The 19,702-nt window shown below is 37.8% G+C and overlaps 1 protein-coding gene across 1 annotated transcript in view; it reads right to left on the minus strand.

Moving 5' to 3' along the window:
• The window catches only part of CCDC141 (coiled-coil domain containing 141), a 331,211-nt gene that overhangs the window by 40,448 nt on the left and 271,061 nt on the right, over positions 1–19,702 (minus strand). Inside the window, exons 12-17 of the mRNA XM_006866703.1 lie at positions 18,170–18,349; positions 10,638–10,817; positions 10,337–10,462; positions 6,789–6,977; positions 5,187–5,366; positions 2,585–2,734 (exon numbers count right to left, since the gene is read on the minus strand). Of these exons, the coding sequence (XP_006866765.1) occupies positions 2,585–2,734; positions 5,187–5,366; positions 6,789–6,977; positions 10,337–10,462; positions 10,638–10,817; positions 18,170–18,349 (1,005 nt within the window). The remainder of the gene's footprint in view (positions 1–2,584; positions 2,735–5,186; positions 5,367–6,788; positions 6,978–10,336; positions 10,463–10,637; positions 10,818–18,169; positions 18,350–19,702) is intronic.

Raw genomic sequence — 19,702 nt, forward strand, 5'->3', positions numbered from 1 at the left:
AAAAAAAAAAAAAAAAAAAATCACATTTAAAGCACCTGACTTTATTTTCCCATCAGGTATCAAGTCCTTTTCTAAGAACCACCAATGCAATTAAGATCATGTAAATTAGGCATAGCATAGTCACAAAAGTAGTTTTAGTTTAAATGGCCAAATGAACTAGATTATTGTATCATATCATGCAAAGAACTTACAATAGATAGCAGAGGAAAACGCAGAAAAAGGCTAACTAGACTATCAGACTGTTCAGTGGCTGGATGTGATAAAAAGATTAAGCAAATGCTGTAGTCTGAGTTTGGCAAGTGACAAACATGTTGGTGTTCAAGAAAGGTTGATGCATAACTCAGTTTTCTCTCCTGTTGGATTAGATATCCTGCAAAATCTCTTTCAACATATAGTGCCCATGTGAAACTATAGTTCTTTCCTAGAAACATTTTAAGCACATTGTAGGCAAAAACAGTGTGTTTTAAAATCAAATAAAAATCAAGTACTTTGCTTGATCTCATTCTCCAACAGGATATCTCTGGCTAATTTTTTAATATCATAAAAAGTATAATATTTTGCTTTTAATTACAGTAGTGTTTTAGTAGCTAAAGAGCATGAAACACACATATTTTTGTTTTTCTAAAAATATGTCCTCTGATTATTTTCCCATTAGGCTTCTCTTGGGCTGGAACATCTAGGGTGTGAATGGTACACCATGTTATGACATGCCTACTATACTACCACAAGAAAGAAAGGGGAAAAGTAACAAAGATTTTCAGAAAGCTTTTAAATGTGAAACTGCAACTTGCATTAAAGATTAGTTGGATTTGAAGTATGAGCAAGTGGGAAGAACCCCTCTGTCAATATTTAAGAGCACAGGCAAGTGATATCTGATCCCTAAATCAATCCCATGTGTATCTGGTTGCTCATTCCTGACATGGTACAGACAATCATGGGGTGTCCCTACCATAGCTGGAGGGAACATCTGTCATCCTGACCTGCTGGTTTCCATCACGAGGTGGCTCCCAAAAATAGAACCACTGAAGGCAGGGTCTGAACAGAGAGACTTGGCTCTGTAAATTCCACCAGCTACCCAGGGAGATGGAACCCAAGACATAAGGAACTGGGAATAACCCTTAGTAGACTCCACTTGTACTTTCAATACATACAGAACTGAACCATCACCGAAGGATGAGATTATAGGCAAGACAGTGGTATTGAAAGAGAGAAGATAAAGATACCTTTGGAGAAAGATTATAAAACATTTGTTTGGATGGCTGCTGAATCCAAATTTTGTCACCTCAGAAAGAACCATGCTTTTTGATTATTTTCCTAAACAAGACCTTACACATTTATATAACTGTTTGGAGTGTTACTGTGTCAACAATATGATGGAAGGGTTAGTAAAGGAAAAGCCCATTCTACTATAGTAGAGCTAAGGTGTAATGTAGGTTGAGTCACGAATGAGTTAATGAGTCTCTGTCCTGAAGTTTACTCCTTGGAACAGCCTGAGCAGAAACTGCCATCCTGCAGCACATTGCGAAGATAAACATCATTGTTAGCTGTTGTTTCCTGTGTCCCTCCTGTCCAATGGAATCCAGAGACAGAGACCTCTCTTGCTCTCTCCCCTTCTCTCCTTCCTTCCAGTCATGCTCCATTGTCTCAACTGCATATGGTTCCTACAACTATAAACTGCAGAAAGGGGCAGGAGGGGATGTTTCAGAGCTACACCATCCGAGTTTAGCTACTCTCACACTTCTGTCCATGCTTTAATGGTTGACACTTGCTGGACCTAGATTCTGTAAATTGGGCTTTTACAGTTTCCTCTTCTCTTATCCTGTTCCCTCATGGACTGAGGATGAAAGGGTATAGAAATGAAGATATAATTGGAATTATGGATACCCTTGTGTTCTGTTTCCAGTTAAGAAGCAGGACCCTTGCTATCCTGATGGGCATTTTTTATATAAAACAAGTAAGCCTTTGAATAAACAGCTTAGCTAGTGGAGGGTGGTGGGTTGTAGTTTAGCAAGCATCTGGGGCAGAGGGGGTGGGGAGGACACTTTGGAGTAGAGAGGGAGGAGATGGAATTATGGATGTCAAAGGTCATGGGTACATGTACAGAGGACCACTTTTTCTTTAACAGTTGTTTTGCCAGAACAGCGACTCAGTTTGAATAAATATGAAACCAGCCACTTGACTCTGGTGATAATACTTTGTAAGCCTCTGAAGGAAAGAGCTAGCTCCTCTGGCCCTCAGCACCCATTTACTGTGAGTCAGTGGTACTTAAATAGAATCTCAGCAGGCTGGAGCTGACTGCAATGGGGCAATGGCATCCTTTCCTCCCTGGCCTGAAAACTCTGTATACATGTAAGCAAGCAACTGCTGTAAGGATTTGACTGAAAACAAAACAAAAAACTTTAGCAGTACATTGTAGGTGGCTTTTTCTTTTCTGTCTTATGTATTGACAAGATATTGACTTCAGTGGGGAAAGAAAGAAGCCTGGTCCCATGGTGTGTGTATGGGAGGTTGAGGAACAAGCTTTAGGTTCAGAGCAGCTTTATGCAATGTGTCAGTTCTCAGGGATCCCTACCCCAGTTCTCACCTCTTTGAGCTCATCGCTTGCGATGCAGTACTGTAAGCTGTGGGACAGGGCTCGCTCAGAGGCCTCAGCTTTGGCACGGCAATTCAGAATGTTCCCCTCAAGGATTTCCAGCTGCTGCTGTAGGTTCTTTGCAGAAACATTGAAGCAATTCTAAAAACACGGGATAAATGGACTAAGAGAATGAATAAAATAGAAATGAGATGAATCAGTTATTTACCTGTATTTTGAAATGCACAAATGACACTCTTTAGGGGGGAAAAAAAAAGAAAGAAATTGGCTTCTGATTTATTTTTACCTTAAGCATGCTTGAATATAATTATTTCAGAAAGAAACCAGACACCCAACATTATGGGAAAGGCAAACCATTACATTTCTAGTCTTGAATCTCTAGTTTTGATGATTTGCTCATCACACTCAACTCCTCCGAGACACCATTCATTATAAGGTATAATTTTTACTTCAAAAGGCATAAAATATGCATTAGAAACATTCATCTCCTGCACTATAATTTTCCTGTCAATTTGAGCTTAACCTCAGGTTCATTATGCAAACGTTCCAATCTCTACTCAATGCAGAGGGACTGCTGGGGCCAAGGCCAGGCATGGTAAGGAGGACAGTTCTCGTGATTTGTGCAATGTGAGACTTCTTGCTTTCTTTAAAAAATAAATTCACTAATAAAGCCACACTCTTAAAAAGGAAGTTTTTTTCTTGGTAATAAAAATATTCTATGGACAGGAACAGATATTTTGTATTTCTATATCTTTCAGTGAAAAAAAAGTTAGGTTCACTTACTCCATATTATTGGTTTTGACCATGGCTTCCCTGAGTGTATCAGAGTAGAACTGTGCTCCAGAGACTTTTCAGGGCTGAGTTTTCACCAGGAGATTCACAGGCTTTTCTTCTGAAGAGCCTCTGGATGGACTCAATCTGTCAACCTTTTAGTTAGCAGCCAAGAGCATTAACTATTTGTACCACCCAAGGACTGCATTCCATATAGCATAGTGGAGCTCTTAAATGAACTTTAAAATTAAAATTTGTCATCACGATTTTTTTTTTAAATGTTCTATATATTGTTGAAGGAGCTCTGGTAGTAGGTTATGAATCAGGCTGCTAACCTCGTAGTCAGTAGTTCAAAACTACCAGCAGTTCTGCAGGAGAAAGATGAGGCTTTCTGCTCCTGTAAATATTTACAGCCTCAGAAACCCTATAACAGGGTCGCTATGAGTCGGAGCCAACTCCACGGCACATAAACACTACCATATATTGTTGAGAATAAATATAATCTTTCCCCCCTCAAATTACAAATTTGAGAAAGTATATTTTTTAAAAACCAAAGCTCAGTATACATTATTTGTGAGAATTTTATGTATAAATACTTTCCTTCTCTTTTAGACTCTTCTGCTAAAGTCAAGAGCAGACCCAGTGACCAGTGACCAGAGCCCTGAGTAGAGTCAGGGGACTTGGCCGCCACCATTCTGGGTCTTTCAGGGTCTACCAGTCACAAGGGATAAAACAGTCTGCTTCTCTGAGTCCCAGAGTCTTCCACTAAAATGAGAATGCTGGTCTAAATGATTGCTAAGATACTTCCAGATCTGACACGCTACAGCTGCATTTTCTAATAGAAAAATAATGTGCGCCACATAAGTAACGAGTAGTCAGATTAAAAGTGTAAATTAATCTGCATGATCCATTTAATGCAACATATTATATTTAAGTTTCATAATTTTGACCCATGTAAATCGTACTTTTGACCCGCCACCTGAATATAAAAATTATATATATATATTTTGTTTTATTTTTATCTAAGTCTTTGAAATCTGGTGCGTGGTTCATGCTTAAGGTACATCTCAATTCTATTGCTAAATTTCTACAAAAAACTACTTGATATGTGTTTAGCTTTTATAAAATTTAAAGTTTTAAAAAATGGATTCACGTATCCAAGATGTTCCCAACATATTTAGAAGTATTCCAGTAACCATATGGAGTACCCATTTTTAAATTTTAATTAATATCAAATAACATCAAAAGCTTCATTCTTAAGTTGCAATAGTCACATTTCAAGTGTTGAAGAGATGACTGTCTTATTGGAGAGAACAGCTCTAAAGTATACTCTTATATCTTAATCTCATACGAGAACAGATACATAAAAGAAGATTTTTATTTTCTTATTTATTTGTGCTTTTGTGTTAAACTGGAAAACCAAATCTACTGCCATTAAGTTTGATTCCGATTCATAATAGCCCTATAGGATACAGTAGAAATGTCGCCGTGGGCTTTCCTTGCCCCGATGATGCCATCAGGGGCTCCTTGCCAAAAAACCATCCCAATGGCTTAATGTACTTTTCATTTAGCATACACTAGGTAGGCAATCTGGTTTCACTCACATTATATCCCAAATCCCAGCTATTGTTGTTGTTAAGTGCCATTGAGTCGATGCTGACCCATAGCGGCCCTGTATAGGGTTTCCAAGGAGCAGCTGGTGAGCTTGAACTGCCGACCTTGCAGTTCAAATGGCTTTGCAGTCTGGCACATTAACCCACAGCGCCACATCAGGACTCCCAGCTATAGACAGGTATAAATGATGATGTTCAAAGTTGCTTACAGGTTGCTGCACTGATGAGATGATGCACACACCCAGGGAAAGGGCCAGCTTATGGAGATGGTCTATATGTGCCTGCTTTTCCTGCGAGCGACTCAGGTGAACCTGGGCATCACGAGCATCATTCGGTTCCTTCGGCTGCTCTAGAAACTCTAATTCTCTTGATTTGATGAGATGTCCAAGCTGGAATTTAGGGCATTAGCAATTAACCTGGGCCTATAACATGACCATTAACATTAGGCAGATACATAATCCCTTGAACAATCAACCATTCAAGTCTAAAAGGGCAGTGTTTGCCCATGGATAAAGTTCAGCAAGGCAGAAGAGATAGTAAAGAAAGAGAAAAGGAAATGGGGAAACAACAAGAGGAAGTAGGAAGAGGCTTGCAATCAATGTCACAAAACAAAATTGGTACAAATTGCTGAATGGAAAGTCAATTTGCTTTGTATGCTTTCACCCAAATCTCAATCAAATGTAAAGAAAACAAACAGAAAAACAAAACAATTAACCTGGGTTTCACATTTATAAAATACATTTCATTTTGTTTTGTATTAAAGCCTGTTTCCTAAGGTATGTTATACTGGCTAGTAAAAATGTTATCTAGCCATACATAATTCTTAGAGTCATAGTCAAATGTTAAACAAAAATGCAAAATGTTCCCATTGAATTAATTCCAACTCAGAGACCCTATAGTACAGAGGAGAACTTCCCATAGGGCTTGTAAGGGTCCTGGTGGCACTGAGGCTGTATTCTTTACAGAAGCCGATTGTTACCTCTCTCTTTTGTGGAGGTTTCAAATCACCTATCTTTTAGTGAGCAGTTAGGACTCTTTAACAACCAGGGCTCCTTAAACAAATGTTAAAATATTGCAAATCTACTCGGTAAAATTGAGGAACCAATATTGTCAGTTCTATTAAAGAAAACACTGTTTTTCTTCCTAGAGCATAAAACCTTAGCAACTCTAGGTTTATGATGTTAGAAAATTTAGAAGGCTATTTTAAAGAAATATGATTATATCTCCCTTTTGCATTAGAGGTAAGAGTATAAAGGATAATAACTATGAAGGTATTAAGAAACCCAGTAATATTTACTAAACATTTCACAATATCAGATATTCAAGATATAAAGACATTGAACTTGGTGTCTGTTAGTGAAGAGCTTATGTGCACTTCAGTTGGGAAATAAAGACTACACTCATCAAAAAGAATCAAGATGGTAAAAATGAGGGATAGGCAAAACACAAGCAATGAGAGCTCTAGGAATTCAGAAGATGGAGAAATGCCTGAGTGAAGCACAATCAATGGTAGAAGGTACAGGCTTTCTATGGTGGAGAGGAAAGAGAAGGTAACTGTCAGGTAAGGGCACCTGAGAGTCAGGGAATGGAGTAGGAATGTGGGCACCATCTCAGGGACTAAGAAGGGCTCAGTTTGGTTGAACCATAAGGGAGGATATGGACATAGTGAGAGAGAAGTTTAGGGACAGATTGTGTAAATCTTCTAATATCAGAATAAAGAATTTGGTTTGTATTTAACACACAATGATTTTTTTTTTTTAATTCCCTAGTTTAAAATTCAGAGTCTTACAGTCATGCATTCTAAGCCATACCTCTTCCTTTACTTGGTGGAACTGGACTATCTTGTACAGGATGTCCTCGTAATCTCGGATTCTCTCTTTCTGTTTTTCATGGAGGTGAATAAGGTCCCTCAGATGTTGAGACTTGTCTTTCACAGGGGCTCCTTTACCATTTAACTCTTCTGATGCTTTTATAATGTACTGAACCTCATCATTCAGTTGCTACATAAATTAAAACAATAAAATAAATCTAGGTTTTAGAGAGTTTTTACTTTACAACTGACAATACAAAGACCTAAATACAAAATCATGCTCTTATTTGTTGGCAAGTACTTATTGTAAGCCCTACAAAATTCCAGGCACTGTGGTTGCTGCTAGGGATGTGTTATTCCATCCTTATCTTTTCAGAAATAAAAGAGACAGAGAGAATGCAACACAAATGTATTATATTAAAGTGGTCATGGTTGGAGTTGCAAAATTCTAACCAACACCTCAGGGAATAACTCACTGACCATGGGGACTTAGGACCACTGTTTTGGGGGACAAATAGGTTACTTGTCATAATATAATCCACAATGACAGTATTATACATCATACTTTGGTGAGTAAAGATTGTGGTCTTAAAAGCTTGCCAATGGCCATCTATTATGCACTCTATTGGTCTCTTCTTGTCTGAAGTGAAGAAGAATGAATAAAATCAAAGATTCAAGGAAACAATTAGTGCAACGGACTAATGGACCACCTAAAGCACAGCCTCCACTATTTGGAGACCAGAACTACGAACTGGATGACTACCACTATCAAGAACACTGGTATCATAGTTATGAGTTGGGCTGCTAATCTCAGGATCAGCAGTTCAAAACTACCAGCAGTTCCATGGGAGAAAGATGAGGCCCTCTGCTCCCATATAGATTTACATCCTCGGAAACTCTATGCAGGGGCACTGAGTGAGAACCAATTCCACAGCACATAACCACCCACAGCCATCGAGTAGTCTTGGTGTGGCGCTGTGGGATAATGCACTGGATCGCAAGGTTGGTTTGAACGGCAACGTCACCGCTCCTCTGAAACTCTATACAGGGTCGCTTTGAGTGGGAACCAACTCCATAGCGCATAATAACAATAACAATCGACTGCTCTGACAAGAATCATAATAGAAAGTCTTGCACAAGAGAAAGAAAAATAATGTAGAACAAAATTCAAAAATACAAGAGACCAAATTTACTAGTCTGATAGTTGTTGTTGTTATATGCCGTGGAGTCGGTTCCGACTCATAGCGACCCTGTACAGGGTTTCCGAGGCTGTAAATCTTTATGGGAGCAGAAAGCCTCATCTTTCTCCCACGGAACAGTTGGTCGTTTCGAACTTCTGACCCTGAGGTTAGCAGCCGGATTCGTAACCTCTACGGTACCAGAGACTTGTGAAATTCCTGAGACTGTGACCCTCAGATACCCTTCAAGCCTAGAACTGAACTCACCTCCAGGGGTCAACTTTTAGTTAAACAAAAGTTGCTGTTGTGAAATGCCCTGGAGTTGGTTCCAGCTCATAGGGACCCTGTATAGGGTTTCCGAGGAGCCCCTGGTGAGTTTGAACCACCGACCTTGTGGTTCAAACCAACCTTGCAGTCAAATGCTTGTCCTACAGTGCCATTCCAGGACTCTGCCAGTCTAGCAATAGACAGGCCGGACAAATGTACTGCTCAGTACAATCAACCATAGGAGACAAAAGGGACTCAGAAAGCAAGAATGGTTAAGGAAGAAGGATGAAAATACATGGGAACCCAGGGAGGAAGTGGACACAGTGTGTTACATTGAGAGGATTTCTAAGAATGTCACAAAACAAAATGAGTATAACTTGTTAAATGGAAAGCTCATATGCTTTATGAACTTTCACCCAAACTACAGTAGACAAACAAAATGGACAAAGTTAAAAGTTTCAAAGTTAGAGTGATAGAATAGAAAAATAACATTATTTCTATGACACTGCAAATATTCAAATCATCTGTTAAGTACTGCAGAATATTTTATGAACCCCCATCTTCATCTCTGATATTTAATACAGACTAGAATCAGATGGCATTGTAAGAACACTGGGGAAAGACAAGTGTAAAAATATAATGGGGGAATGATGAGAATGAAGCACCAGCTGAACAGTAGATACGCTGTTTTCAATGCAGTCATCTGGGATCCACAAATAGCCACCAAGTGTAGGGGAGGATAAAATGTCTTCCCATTTACCTAACACTGCTCAGATATCCCTCAAACGTGTCTAGACGCTGGGGTAGAACTTGCAAAGGTTAAACAACTTTATGAGGGAGCTACTATAAAATTTCAAGGATGGATCATGTGTCAGTGGTAAAAGTAACAGAAATAATTAAGACTTCGAAGATAATTTATAGGAAAGCCACCTAATAAGACTGTTTGAGTTAAAAATCAAGCAATGGTCATCTCACATAGAAACAATACAGTGACAAGAGCTAAAGATGCTCGGCCGTGGTAGCTCTCCTAGAAAAATGTACAAGTGCTAACCCCCTCCACACCCACACACTTACACACAAAATGTAAGGAAGCAGACAATGAAAGGTGTATCAAGCCATTTTCTAGATGTATGAAGGAAAAAAATAGTTCACTTCAGACTACAATCAGCACGTGTCTGTGAGGCATGGCAGTGGTTATATTCTTACATATTACCCCAGTTTTGTCTAAAGGTAACTGTAAGTAGCTATCCCCTAAAGAAATCTTCAGTCTTCTGACTCTGAGATTCTTCATAACCAGTACATATGAAGCAGTGACAGACATTAGCACAGGTGTCTTAAGTTTACAGGAAAGAATAAGGCAGAAAGATAACATGACTGGAAACCATTTTTGGCAGTCGTGTCAAGCTTAGGGGTGATAGGATGAGAGGGGTGTGGAATGTGTTGAACAGTGAACAGCCAGAAACATGACTCATCATTTTATTACTCTGAAGGTGAAGGAACACAGCAAAAACCCTGGGGTGATGGAAGGAGCCTAGGGTATCATGGGAGAACATCAACATCACAGCAATACTTTTAGGGACTGAGGGTTGGAGAGCCTATCCTTGAGGTTGCCTATTCTTGTTTGGAGATAGCTCAATCTAAAACACATCCATACTCCTTAGAGTTAATATACTCATATATGATAATTATATTAATATAGAAATAATTTAATAAAAATTAAAATAATCTAAGATAAAAAATGTGGCATTCATTGTAGGATAAGCACTGAATCACAAGGTTGGTTTGACCTACAAGGTCAAGGGTTCAAACCTACCAGCTGCTCCTTGGAAACCCTATACAGGGTCGTTATGAGTCAGAACAGACTCCATGGCACTTAACAACAAGATAAAAAATGTCAAACATATTTTGTGGTCTTATTTGTGTATCATCAAATAAAAAACAGTGCAGAAATACAGTAAAGAAAAATTTTTTATAGTGAATTTTTAGACAAACAATAGGAAAAAATGTAATCTACCAGTCTGTTTAAAATCAATTAGGTGAACCACAACAGAAAAGTTTTCAAACTGTGTTCTATCCACCCAAATCCATTAACCTATGTCTTCACCTGGAACTGTGGCTTCATTTCATTCCATTTTCTTTGTAGATCTAAAATGGTCTGGAGGCTCCCTCCAAGGTCAAGCACAGAGACAGGCATAAGTACTTCCTGAAGAAGTTTTAGGTTGTGAGTCGTCTGAAACAAATATTGAACAATTATGTGTATGCTTTCTTTGACACCACCTGCAAATATGCCACCATCACTTGTGTGATGATGACCGTCCTTAAACTTCTTAGTCCTCATGAAAGTATACATTACCTGGAGGGAACTCAGGGTTCTAAACCACCAAGGACCCAAAATACAAAAGTACCTTCAGGAGTTGTTCTTTGAATGCTCCCCACTGCTGTTTCATGGACTTATTTTCCATGGTCTTAATTTGCCATGCAACCCGAAGGCAGGAAAGTTCTTCTCTGTCTGCATTCTGGTTCTCCATGGTGTTCCCCATAATGTGCACTGCATTTTTCACATTTAATATCACATTCTCTTGGGCCTGTTAAAGGAACAATCCACATAATTGTATTTCTTTCCCAAGAGATAAAACAAATTTGCATACAACTATTTGAGGAGGTAAAATACTTTAGCACAGCCAAAACCAGGACACATGATTCCGACATTCAGATATGTCTGGATTCCTTGTGTGTTGGCACAGTTATGTTCTCAGAACCCTTTCTATGCTGAACCTCAGATCCCAAGTTCTTCAAGACCCCTGTGCTTGAATTTCCCTTAGGTTCTGGCTATATCCTGGGAATTGAGGAACAATTTAATAAGCTCCACTACCTATAATTCAGAAATCAAAATATTTTTAATGCATTAGGTTTAAACTATGAGGTTAAGTTGCTCCTAGGGTTCCAGTTCATACATCCATGTGTTTATTCCAAATAAAACATGTTTCTATGATCAGTGGATAGCTGGAGACAAGTTCTCTCAGCAATACATGTGTCTTAGTCTCCTTTGGACGCCTTCAAGACAAAAGTTCAATAAAAACTTCTAAGGGTTTCTGTTGGGCCTGTCAAATTCAAAGCAGAGAGGCCAGTTCAGAATGTATGGTGAGTGTTTTCTAGGATCCCAAAGGGGTGATCTTGATAGATCTTCTCAAAGGACACAGGACCATCACGGGTGCTTACTATGAAGAAATTTTAAGAAAATAGAAAACAGAATTTGTGGGGAAAAGGCCAAGAAAGTAGCACAGAAGAATTATTTTCCATCATGACAATACACTTGTTCATTCTTAGACTAAAGTTATCCTATGAGAATTTTCTTGGGAAACTTTACCTGATCCACTATACAGCCCTAGTCTTACTCCCATTAGATTTCTTTTTGTTTCCAAAACGGAAAGAATATTTCAAAGGAATATGATTTGAGTCCCTTGAGGATACCAAGTTGCTATTTTGACATTGTGCAAATTGAAGAGCCCAGTATTCTTTGGGAAAGGGTTGTTGTTGTTGTTAAGTGCCGTTGAGTCAGTTCCGACCCATAGAGACCCTGTATAGGGTTTCTGAGGAGCAACTGGTGAGTTTGAACCACCGACCTTGCAGTGCAAAGCGACTTTGCAGTCCAGTGCATTAATATACAAAGCTACACCAGGACTCCTAGGACCCTGTATAGGGTTTCTGAGAAGTGAATGGTGACCTTGAACTGATGACCTTGCAGTCCAGAGCACTAACGCACAGCACCACACTAGGAAGGAAATACTGCTCTAGAAGTATATGTAGACCTAGGTCAAGAAAAAATAGCTTCACATTTTAAGATTTTTGTTTAATAGAGATTTTTATGATTCTGATTACTCTATTGACATACCTCTGCAAATCCCATGTTTTATTTTTACATACCCATTTGAATATCATGGGAACTGACCAACGCAAGGGGGAAGATTTTGTGGGGCCTCCGTGTTTTTTGAAAACTATCCTGTTATATATTACAATTATTTAAAAATTTCCCTTGTAACCAGTCCTTCAAGTGACAACTTTTTTGTTGACACAAAAGTTGCCTTTTGTGACAACTGGTAATGATTTTTAAAGTATGATTAACAAAATTAAATATATTATGAAAAATATTAGATAACTACAACATCTATGCTTTAAATAGGAATCCAGGTGGCACAGTGGGTGCTAACCAAAAGGTCTTTGGTTTGAACCCACCAGTCACTCTGTAGGAGAAAGATGTAACAGTGTGATTCTGAAATGATTGTAGCCTTGGAAACCCTATAGGGAAGTTCTAGTCCTAAAGGGTCAACTCAAAGAAAATGGGTTCCGTTTTTGGTTTTATGATAAAAATAAAGTTAAGCTATCTTTCACATCTTATCAAGAAGCTGTGAATCAAAATGTAAATATAATCTTGGAAATTTTAACTAATGACAATTAAATACAGGAGCTCTGATGGTGTGAGAGGGATTAGCAAAAGAAGTAGGATTTGTTGATGTTCAGCTAAAAGGATTGAGGAAGAATGAGCGTGTATTTGACCAATGTCAGTATTTAGCCACTCAGGAAATGAAAATGCCAGCTGGTCCTCTTCTTTCTTAACAACAAAAGTCCCGTATGGTGATGTAGGATAAGCACTGGACTGCTAACTACAACGTTGGTACTTCAAACCTACCAGCCAGTTAGTTGCTCCTCGGAAACCTTATACATGCTGGCTATCAGTGGAAACCGACTTGACAGAACTTATCAACAACAAAATATATGAAGAGGATAAATACTGTGTTTTACTTACTTTAATAACAATCTCATTTCTCAGAATGTCACTAAACCAATAAAGTTAAGAGCCTTAATTCTTGTCAGTAAATTGGAACTTACTTGATTGAAAACTGGGAGTGAAGTGACCATGTTTATAATAAGGAAAGAGAATGTCCATGCATGTAGCAAAATACAAACTATTTGTAGCAACTAAATGGGCATTTGATACCCTAAATTTATTTAGAACATAGATACAAAATATGATTTGGAGTAGATTGCTCTTAAGTAATAAAAATTTTGATTTACAGACAAACACTCTAAATAAGCAGTAAAAAAAAAACCAAAAAAACTTCAGTGCTTTTTTTTTTTTTTTTTTTTTTTAAATGTAGAATGGAGCAGCTGGTGGCAGAGAAGTGTTTCTGCTTAGAACAGCTAGAAACTCTAGATAAATTGTATAAAACACCTACTTGAAGGCGGTGGAAAACTGCACAGGCAAAGAGATACAAATAGGTTAAGACTTTAAAGTACAGGGATGAGCTGACCTGTAACCATTTCACCTCTTGGACATTTATCAGTTCTATGCACTGACAAGATAATCCGGGCTTTGATGGGAAACATAGAAATCAGCAGAACTTTTGGAAGATACTTGGGGCAGGAGGATTTAAACACACAATTTATCTTCCCCTAAGGACTGGGGCTGTGCAGGAAGGTTCATTTAAAACCAAGTGAAAATTCCTATAACAAGAGTCTGGTGTTTCAGCAATCTCTCAATACAAAAATCAGAGTTCAGAATCCACCAGTGGCAGAAATCTCAGATAACCTACCAAGGACTACATTGAAAATTCTAGAGCATCAAGGTCATTCAGAGGTGGATTACATTCCAGACCCAACAGAGAACATCTCCTGATTGGATTAAGTGGTCTCCCACCAAATCATCTACATAGGGAAAGAAGAATGGGCCCACTCTAGAAGAAGATGATATCATCTGGAGTTCCTACAATTTTCAATACACAATTCCTGACATTTGATAAATACTCACTAGTTTTTCCAAAAGACAGGAAGGACTCTACCATATGACCAGGAAACTGAGAGAAAAACTAGTTACTAGAGATAGCTCCAGATCCAGATGTTGGCATTAGCTGACAAGCACTTTTAAACACCTATGATTTATATGATTCTAGCAAATACAATAGAGACAGAGAAAAAAGAAGACAAGAAAGATAATTTCATTAACAATCTAAATGTAATAAAGAACCAACTGGAAATTTCAGAAGTAGAAATAAAATTTCTGAAATTAAGTTTATTAATATGAAGGACAGGTTAAAAGAAGAAAAAAAAAAGCACTTTGTAAATATTTGAATTCCCTTGTAATACAAATAAGAAAAGTATAAAATCAAGAGATGAAAGATGTACTGAATCAAGTATAAATTTTAAAAAACCTGTAGGAAATATAACATTAAAGCTACAAAAATTCAAAATGGGACATGGGCAAATTACCTAGTAAGTTTTCCCTGGTACTCAAGGATGATCTAGGATGAATTATAATTATTTGATACATATATTATTCCCAAATACTCTCAGGTGGAAGAAGAATGGACTTCAAATAGCAAAGGTTGAAGCAAAGATAAAGACAAAATTGTAGCTCAAGGTAAATGAGGATAACTCTTCTCAGTGAAATCAAACTCCAGACTCAGATTAATCACATCCCATGGTACTGAGAAAATTGCAAATGTCAGTTATCTCTGAAAATACACATAAAATAGGAGGAAGGCCAGAAAATTAGAGAAAGGAAAATGCTCTGATTTTCAAGAGGAAAGATTTGATTTCTTCACCTGGCTAGAAGGTAGACATGTGTTAACTTGTGCTTGGCAGAAAAAGATAAAGGTATGGAGGACACAGAGAGGAGTGCAAGAGTTAAAGGGAATAGGAGCCAATACTGTTAACTGATGGCACATGGAGCGGATTGCAATGGTTGAGATGAAACCTAGTGTATGGTTTGCTGAATGTAAAAATGATGATCTGCTCTGTAAACCTTCACTCAATTCACAAGAAAAAAGTAAAACAAGACAAAACAAAAAACACCCAACGGTACAATATATTTGTCACTTATCAAGCAGTTTGTGAGCATTTTGAAAAAAAAAGCCCTGGTGACTGGAAGCCAAGCTAATTTATGCCAAATTATCCTTATGAAGGAGTCCTGCTGTGGCACTGTGGGTTAATGCACTAGACTGCAAAGCTGGTTTGAACCGCAAAGTCAGTGGTTCAAGCTCACCAGCTGCTCCTTGGAAACCCTATACAGGATGGTTAAGGGGCAGAACCGACTCGACAGCACTTAACAACAACAACACCGGGTAGGCATATGTATTATTCTGAGAAGTGTATTTGAGAAAATCTCTCATTATAGATTAAGGAAATACGGTGTGAAATAGTGATAGTAAACACTATTGGGAGTGTTCATGATTATTTAAAAACTGTTAATCAACTGATTATTTAATGAAGCAAGATGTCAGCCTGCCCTTTAGATACTTTTATTAAAGATCAAATTGCAGCCATAGAAGGCATACTTATTAAATCTACAGAATTAAAAAAGGCACAAGGGATGGTAAACAGAGCAGATAACAGGTGAAGACTGAAAAATGAAATTAAACATGAGTAAATAGGCCCACATTTCCTTAAGATGGTGGCACAGATATAAAATGAGAGAGACCTAGCTGGCAAGAATTGCAGTTAAAATGCTATGGGAATTTTACTTAATCACAACCTTAATATTAAACAGCAAAGTGAATTGAAACCATCACCATAATCTTAGGTCTCATTTGTAAAGAATAACACTCAGATAAGTACTTTGGGGGTTTTGTTGTTGTTGTTACATTTGACGTATGATTTTGAAATACAAGGGTAAGTAAAAAATATTGCTGTTAGGGTTATAGTTCATACAAACATGGATTTGTTCCACAGAAAATGTGTTTAAACACATCTCTGTGATAGTGAATGGCTGCACACAAGTTCTGCCAGCAATATTCATGCCTAGCTGCAAAGCTGTTTGAACTGCAAGGTTGGCGGTTCAAGCTCATCAGCTGCTCCTTGGAAACCCTATACAGGGTCACTATGGGTTGGAACCGACTCGATGGCACTTAACAACAACAACAGTCTCATTAGGGTGCCTTCAAAAAACGTCCAATCAAAACTGACTTCAGAGGGTATCTATGGCCCTGTTAAATTCAAGGCAGAGAGGCTAGCTTAGAATGTATGGCAACTGCTTTGGGGGGTTCCAAAGGGATCACCTTGATAGATCTCAATGGACACAGGATGATCATGGGAGCTCATTATTAATTAGTTTTAAGAAAATTGAAACTGCATTCGTGAGAAAAAGACCAAAAGAGCAGTACCAAGGAATTGTTTTCCATCATGACAATGCACCCGCTCATTTTTCCAAAGTAGTATGGGCTGTCCTACAAGAATTTTGTTGGGAAGCTTTACCCCATCCACCCCACATCCCTGATCTTGCCCCTTCAGACTTAATTTTGTTTCCCAATATCAAAGAAACATGATTTGAGTCCCTTACCAAACTGCTATTGTAACATGGTATAAACAGAAGAGTACAGAATTCTCTGGGGACAGGTTAGAGAGAAGTGTACAGACATAGATGAAGGATATTGTATCAAATCATTGAAACATTTTCCTTATACCAAAGAAAAGGAGATCAGGATAGAAAGAGAAATGAATCTACCTCATAAATAGTAGAAAGGATGTGCATATTTAGAAGCAACAGTTGGACTTTGAAGAGGAATTAAACACCAATGCTTTATTTATTTATTTTTAACCTGTGTAGCTACAGAATGTTAATACCAGTTATAAGGACAGAGTTGATTTAACTCTTTTTTTCCCCAAAGTTTTTCTCTGTCAGTTGGTGTTTTGCAACAATGAAGTGAGCAATGAGCAGTTTCTTTCTACCTTTCTTTTCTGATTTTTTTTTTTTTTTAGGTATCAAAGATGGAGTAACCATATTTAAGAATCATTGTTTGGCGCTGTAGGATAAGCACTGGACTGTTATCCATAAGGTTGGTGGTTCAAGCTTACCAGCTGCTATTTGGAAACCTTGTATAGGGTCGCTATGAGTTGGAGCCGACTTGATGGCACTTAACAATAATAACAGCAATGTTTGAAAACTAAAATAAAAAAAGTCCACTCCTATCAAGTCAATTCCAACTTATAGCAACCCTATTGTACATAGAAACCCAGTGCAGGGTCACTATGAGTCGGAACCGACTCCACGGTACTTATCAACAGCAACATTGTGCAGAGTAGAAGTGCCCCATAGGGTTTCGTAGTCTGTCAATCTATGGAAGCCGCTGCCTCATCTTTCTTTCACTGAATGATTGGTGAGTTTGAAGTGCCAATCTTTCACCTAGCAGCCCAACACCTGGTCTGCTGTGCCAGGTGACTCCTACAAGGAACTTAATATGGTTAGATGATGTAAGAATTCTATGGTACTTTACAGATATGACTCAGGACTCTTAAAATGTAATGAACCCTACTAAATGTATGGAGTTTCACTATAAAAAAAAAAAAAAAAAAAAGACCTGTTATAATGTAATGGAGTTTCACTGTAAAAAGACTTGTTATATGGAAAAAAAGTTCAAAATCAAGATTTATCCTGGACCTCATCTTTGTTATTGTTGTCGTTGTTAGATGCTATCCAGTCAATTCTGACTCACAGTGACCCTGTATATGTTTCCGCGCCTGTAAATCTTTGCGGAAGCAGAAAACTTAATCCAACAATGTGGCTGGTTGGTTTCAGTCCAGTATTTTTTGACCTTATCTTCAGCTGCAAGAAATTTTATAGAGGTCTCGTTGCAAGCTCTCAACACAACTCAGAACATCTGCTGGAATTCTGCTGAGGACTACGTCATAGTAACAACGGGGCTTGGGGCTTGTAGGCACTATTTTTCCTTAGTAGTTATAATAGCCTTCATGTTATAAACCAACTGATCTAGGAGCGAGTGCACCGGTAAATGCTGGGCTTCCGGCCTGCTTTAGGTTGATTGAAGCTAAAAAGAACTTCTAAAGCCAGCACTGCTGGTGAATAATAGACAGTTAAACTTTTGAATTTTATGATTTTGATAAGTAATTCTTGCAGAATGTTTGACTCCTTTAATATTATTCTCACCATAATTATTAAATTAAGGAATTCAAGCCCTAGGTCTTGCGTGAAAAAGCTCTTCTTTAAAAATAGCTGCCACTGTTTCTCAGCTGAGTCACACCAATACTTGGCGTTAGCATCATCCTCTTCCTTCCAAGATATTTCAGTTTGGTAAAACTCCTTTAGGCTCTGAGACTGCTCCTTTACCTAAAAAAGGATAATGGAAATGACAATTAAGAACACTTAAGAACAATTTTTAAGAGAAAAAAGTACTGGATTCTAATGTTATTTCTGCTGAGTCAGTTCCAACTCAAGAGTGACCCTGTTTAGGGTGGCTTGTGGGTTTGAACTGCCGACCTTGTGGTTCAAACCAGTCTTGTGGCCCAGTGCTTATCCTACAGTGCCACACTAGGACTCTGGATTTCAATAAAAACCTATATAAAAATTAAACTGAAACTATATTCTCAGAATTTTAAAAATAATCCTTAAACAGTAGTGAGGTTGGTCCAGGATTGGGCAGTGTTTCATTCTGCTGTGCATAAGGTCGCTATGAGTCGGTGCCGACTCGATGGCACCTAACAATAACAACAACAACAACAATTGTCAATTTACTGAAAAGAAAAGGAAACCTATTTAGGTTATTGGCACTGGCTAGTAAATTGAGCAGACAAATGTATTACCCATGAAAACTACTTATTGTAGTAAAATTCTGATTTATATACTGTGTGTAATTTTGCAATCTGGAACAGTTTATATCAAAGACCAGAGTGGTGTTGCTATTGTTAAGTGCTGTTGAGTCAGTTCTGACCCATAACGACAATTCATTTAAAGCTGAGTTTATAATTGAGATAAACATATAAAATTAGGAATACAAGTCAGAAATGTAAGTAAATTAAAGATTATTGTTGTTGTTGTGGTTGTTGAGTGCTGTCGATGCCATTGTGACACATAGCAACCCTGTATAGGGTTTCCAAGGATCATTATTAGTTATTAGTAAATCACAGAATTTGATTATAATCAGGTACAAACCAGAACAAAAAGAGTACAAATGATTAGTATTTTTCTGTAGAAGAATTAATATGAAACTGCCGCCATGAGTTCATCTTGTTGAAATACATTACTTTTCCTCCCTAGAATTACATTTTCTCATTTACTAACCAGTGATAGCAGTATTAGATTATTTTAAATCATTCTCCTTGAGCAGAGCTTATATAAAATCAAATGTTCATGTAGAAGTGTAGATTAACATGCAGTTGGGTGATACATGAATAGTAGAAATTGTCTGACACAAGTTTTTATGCATATTGAATAATAATGGACAACTAATAAGACATGACTCAGGTTGTTCCTAACTACTAAAAGCAATATAAACATGGTAGGACATTTCAGGCAATGGCTAGTCATTATAGTTCAAAGATTTTAATATCATTCTTAATTTAAATGAACTTAAAAAGAGTCTTGAAATGGTTCTCAGAAAGTTATCTCCTCATTTCTCATATTCCATGTATTCGTGCCTCTGTACTTGCTGATACTTGTTGCCTCAGCCCATAATATGCCTAC

Source organism: Chrysochloris asiatica, unplaced genomic scaffold (genome assembly GCF_000296735.1).
Source record: "Chrysochloris asiatica unplaced genomic scaffold, ChrAsi1.0 scaffold00094, whole genome shotgun sequence".
Lineage (NCBI taxonomy): Eukaryota > Metazoa > Chordata > Mammalia > Afrosoricida > Chrysochloridae > Chrysochloris > Chrysochloris asiatica.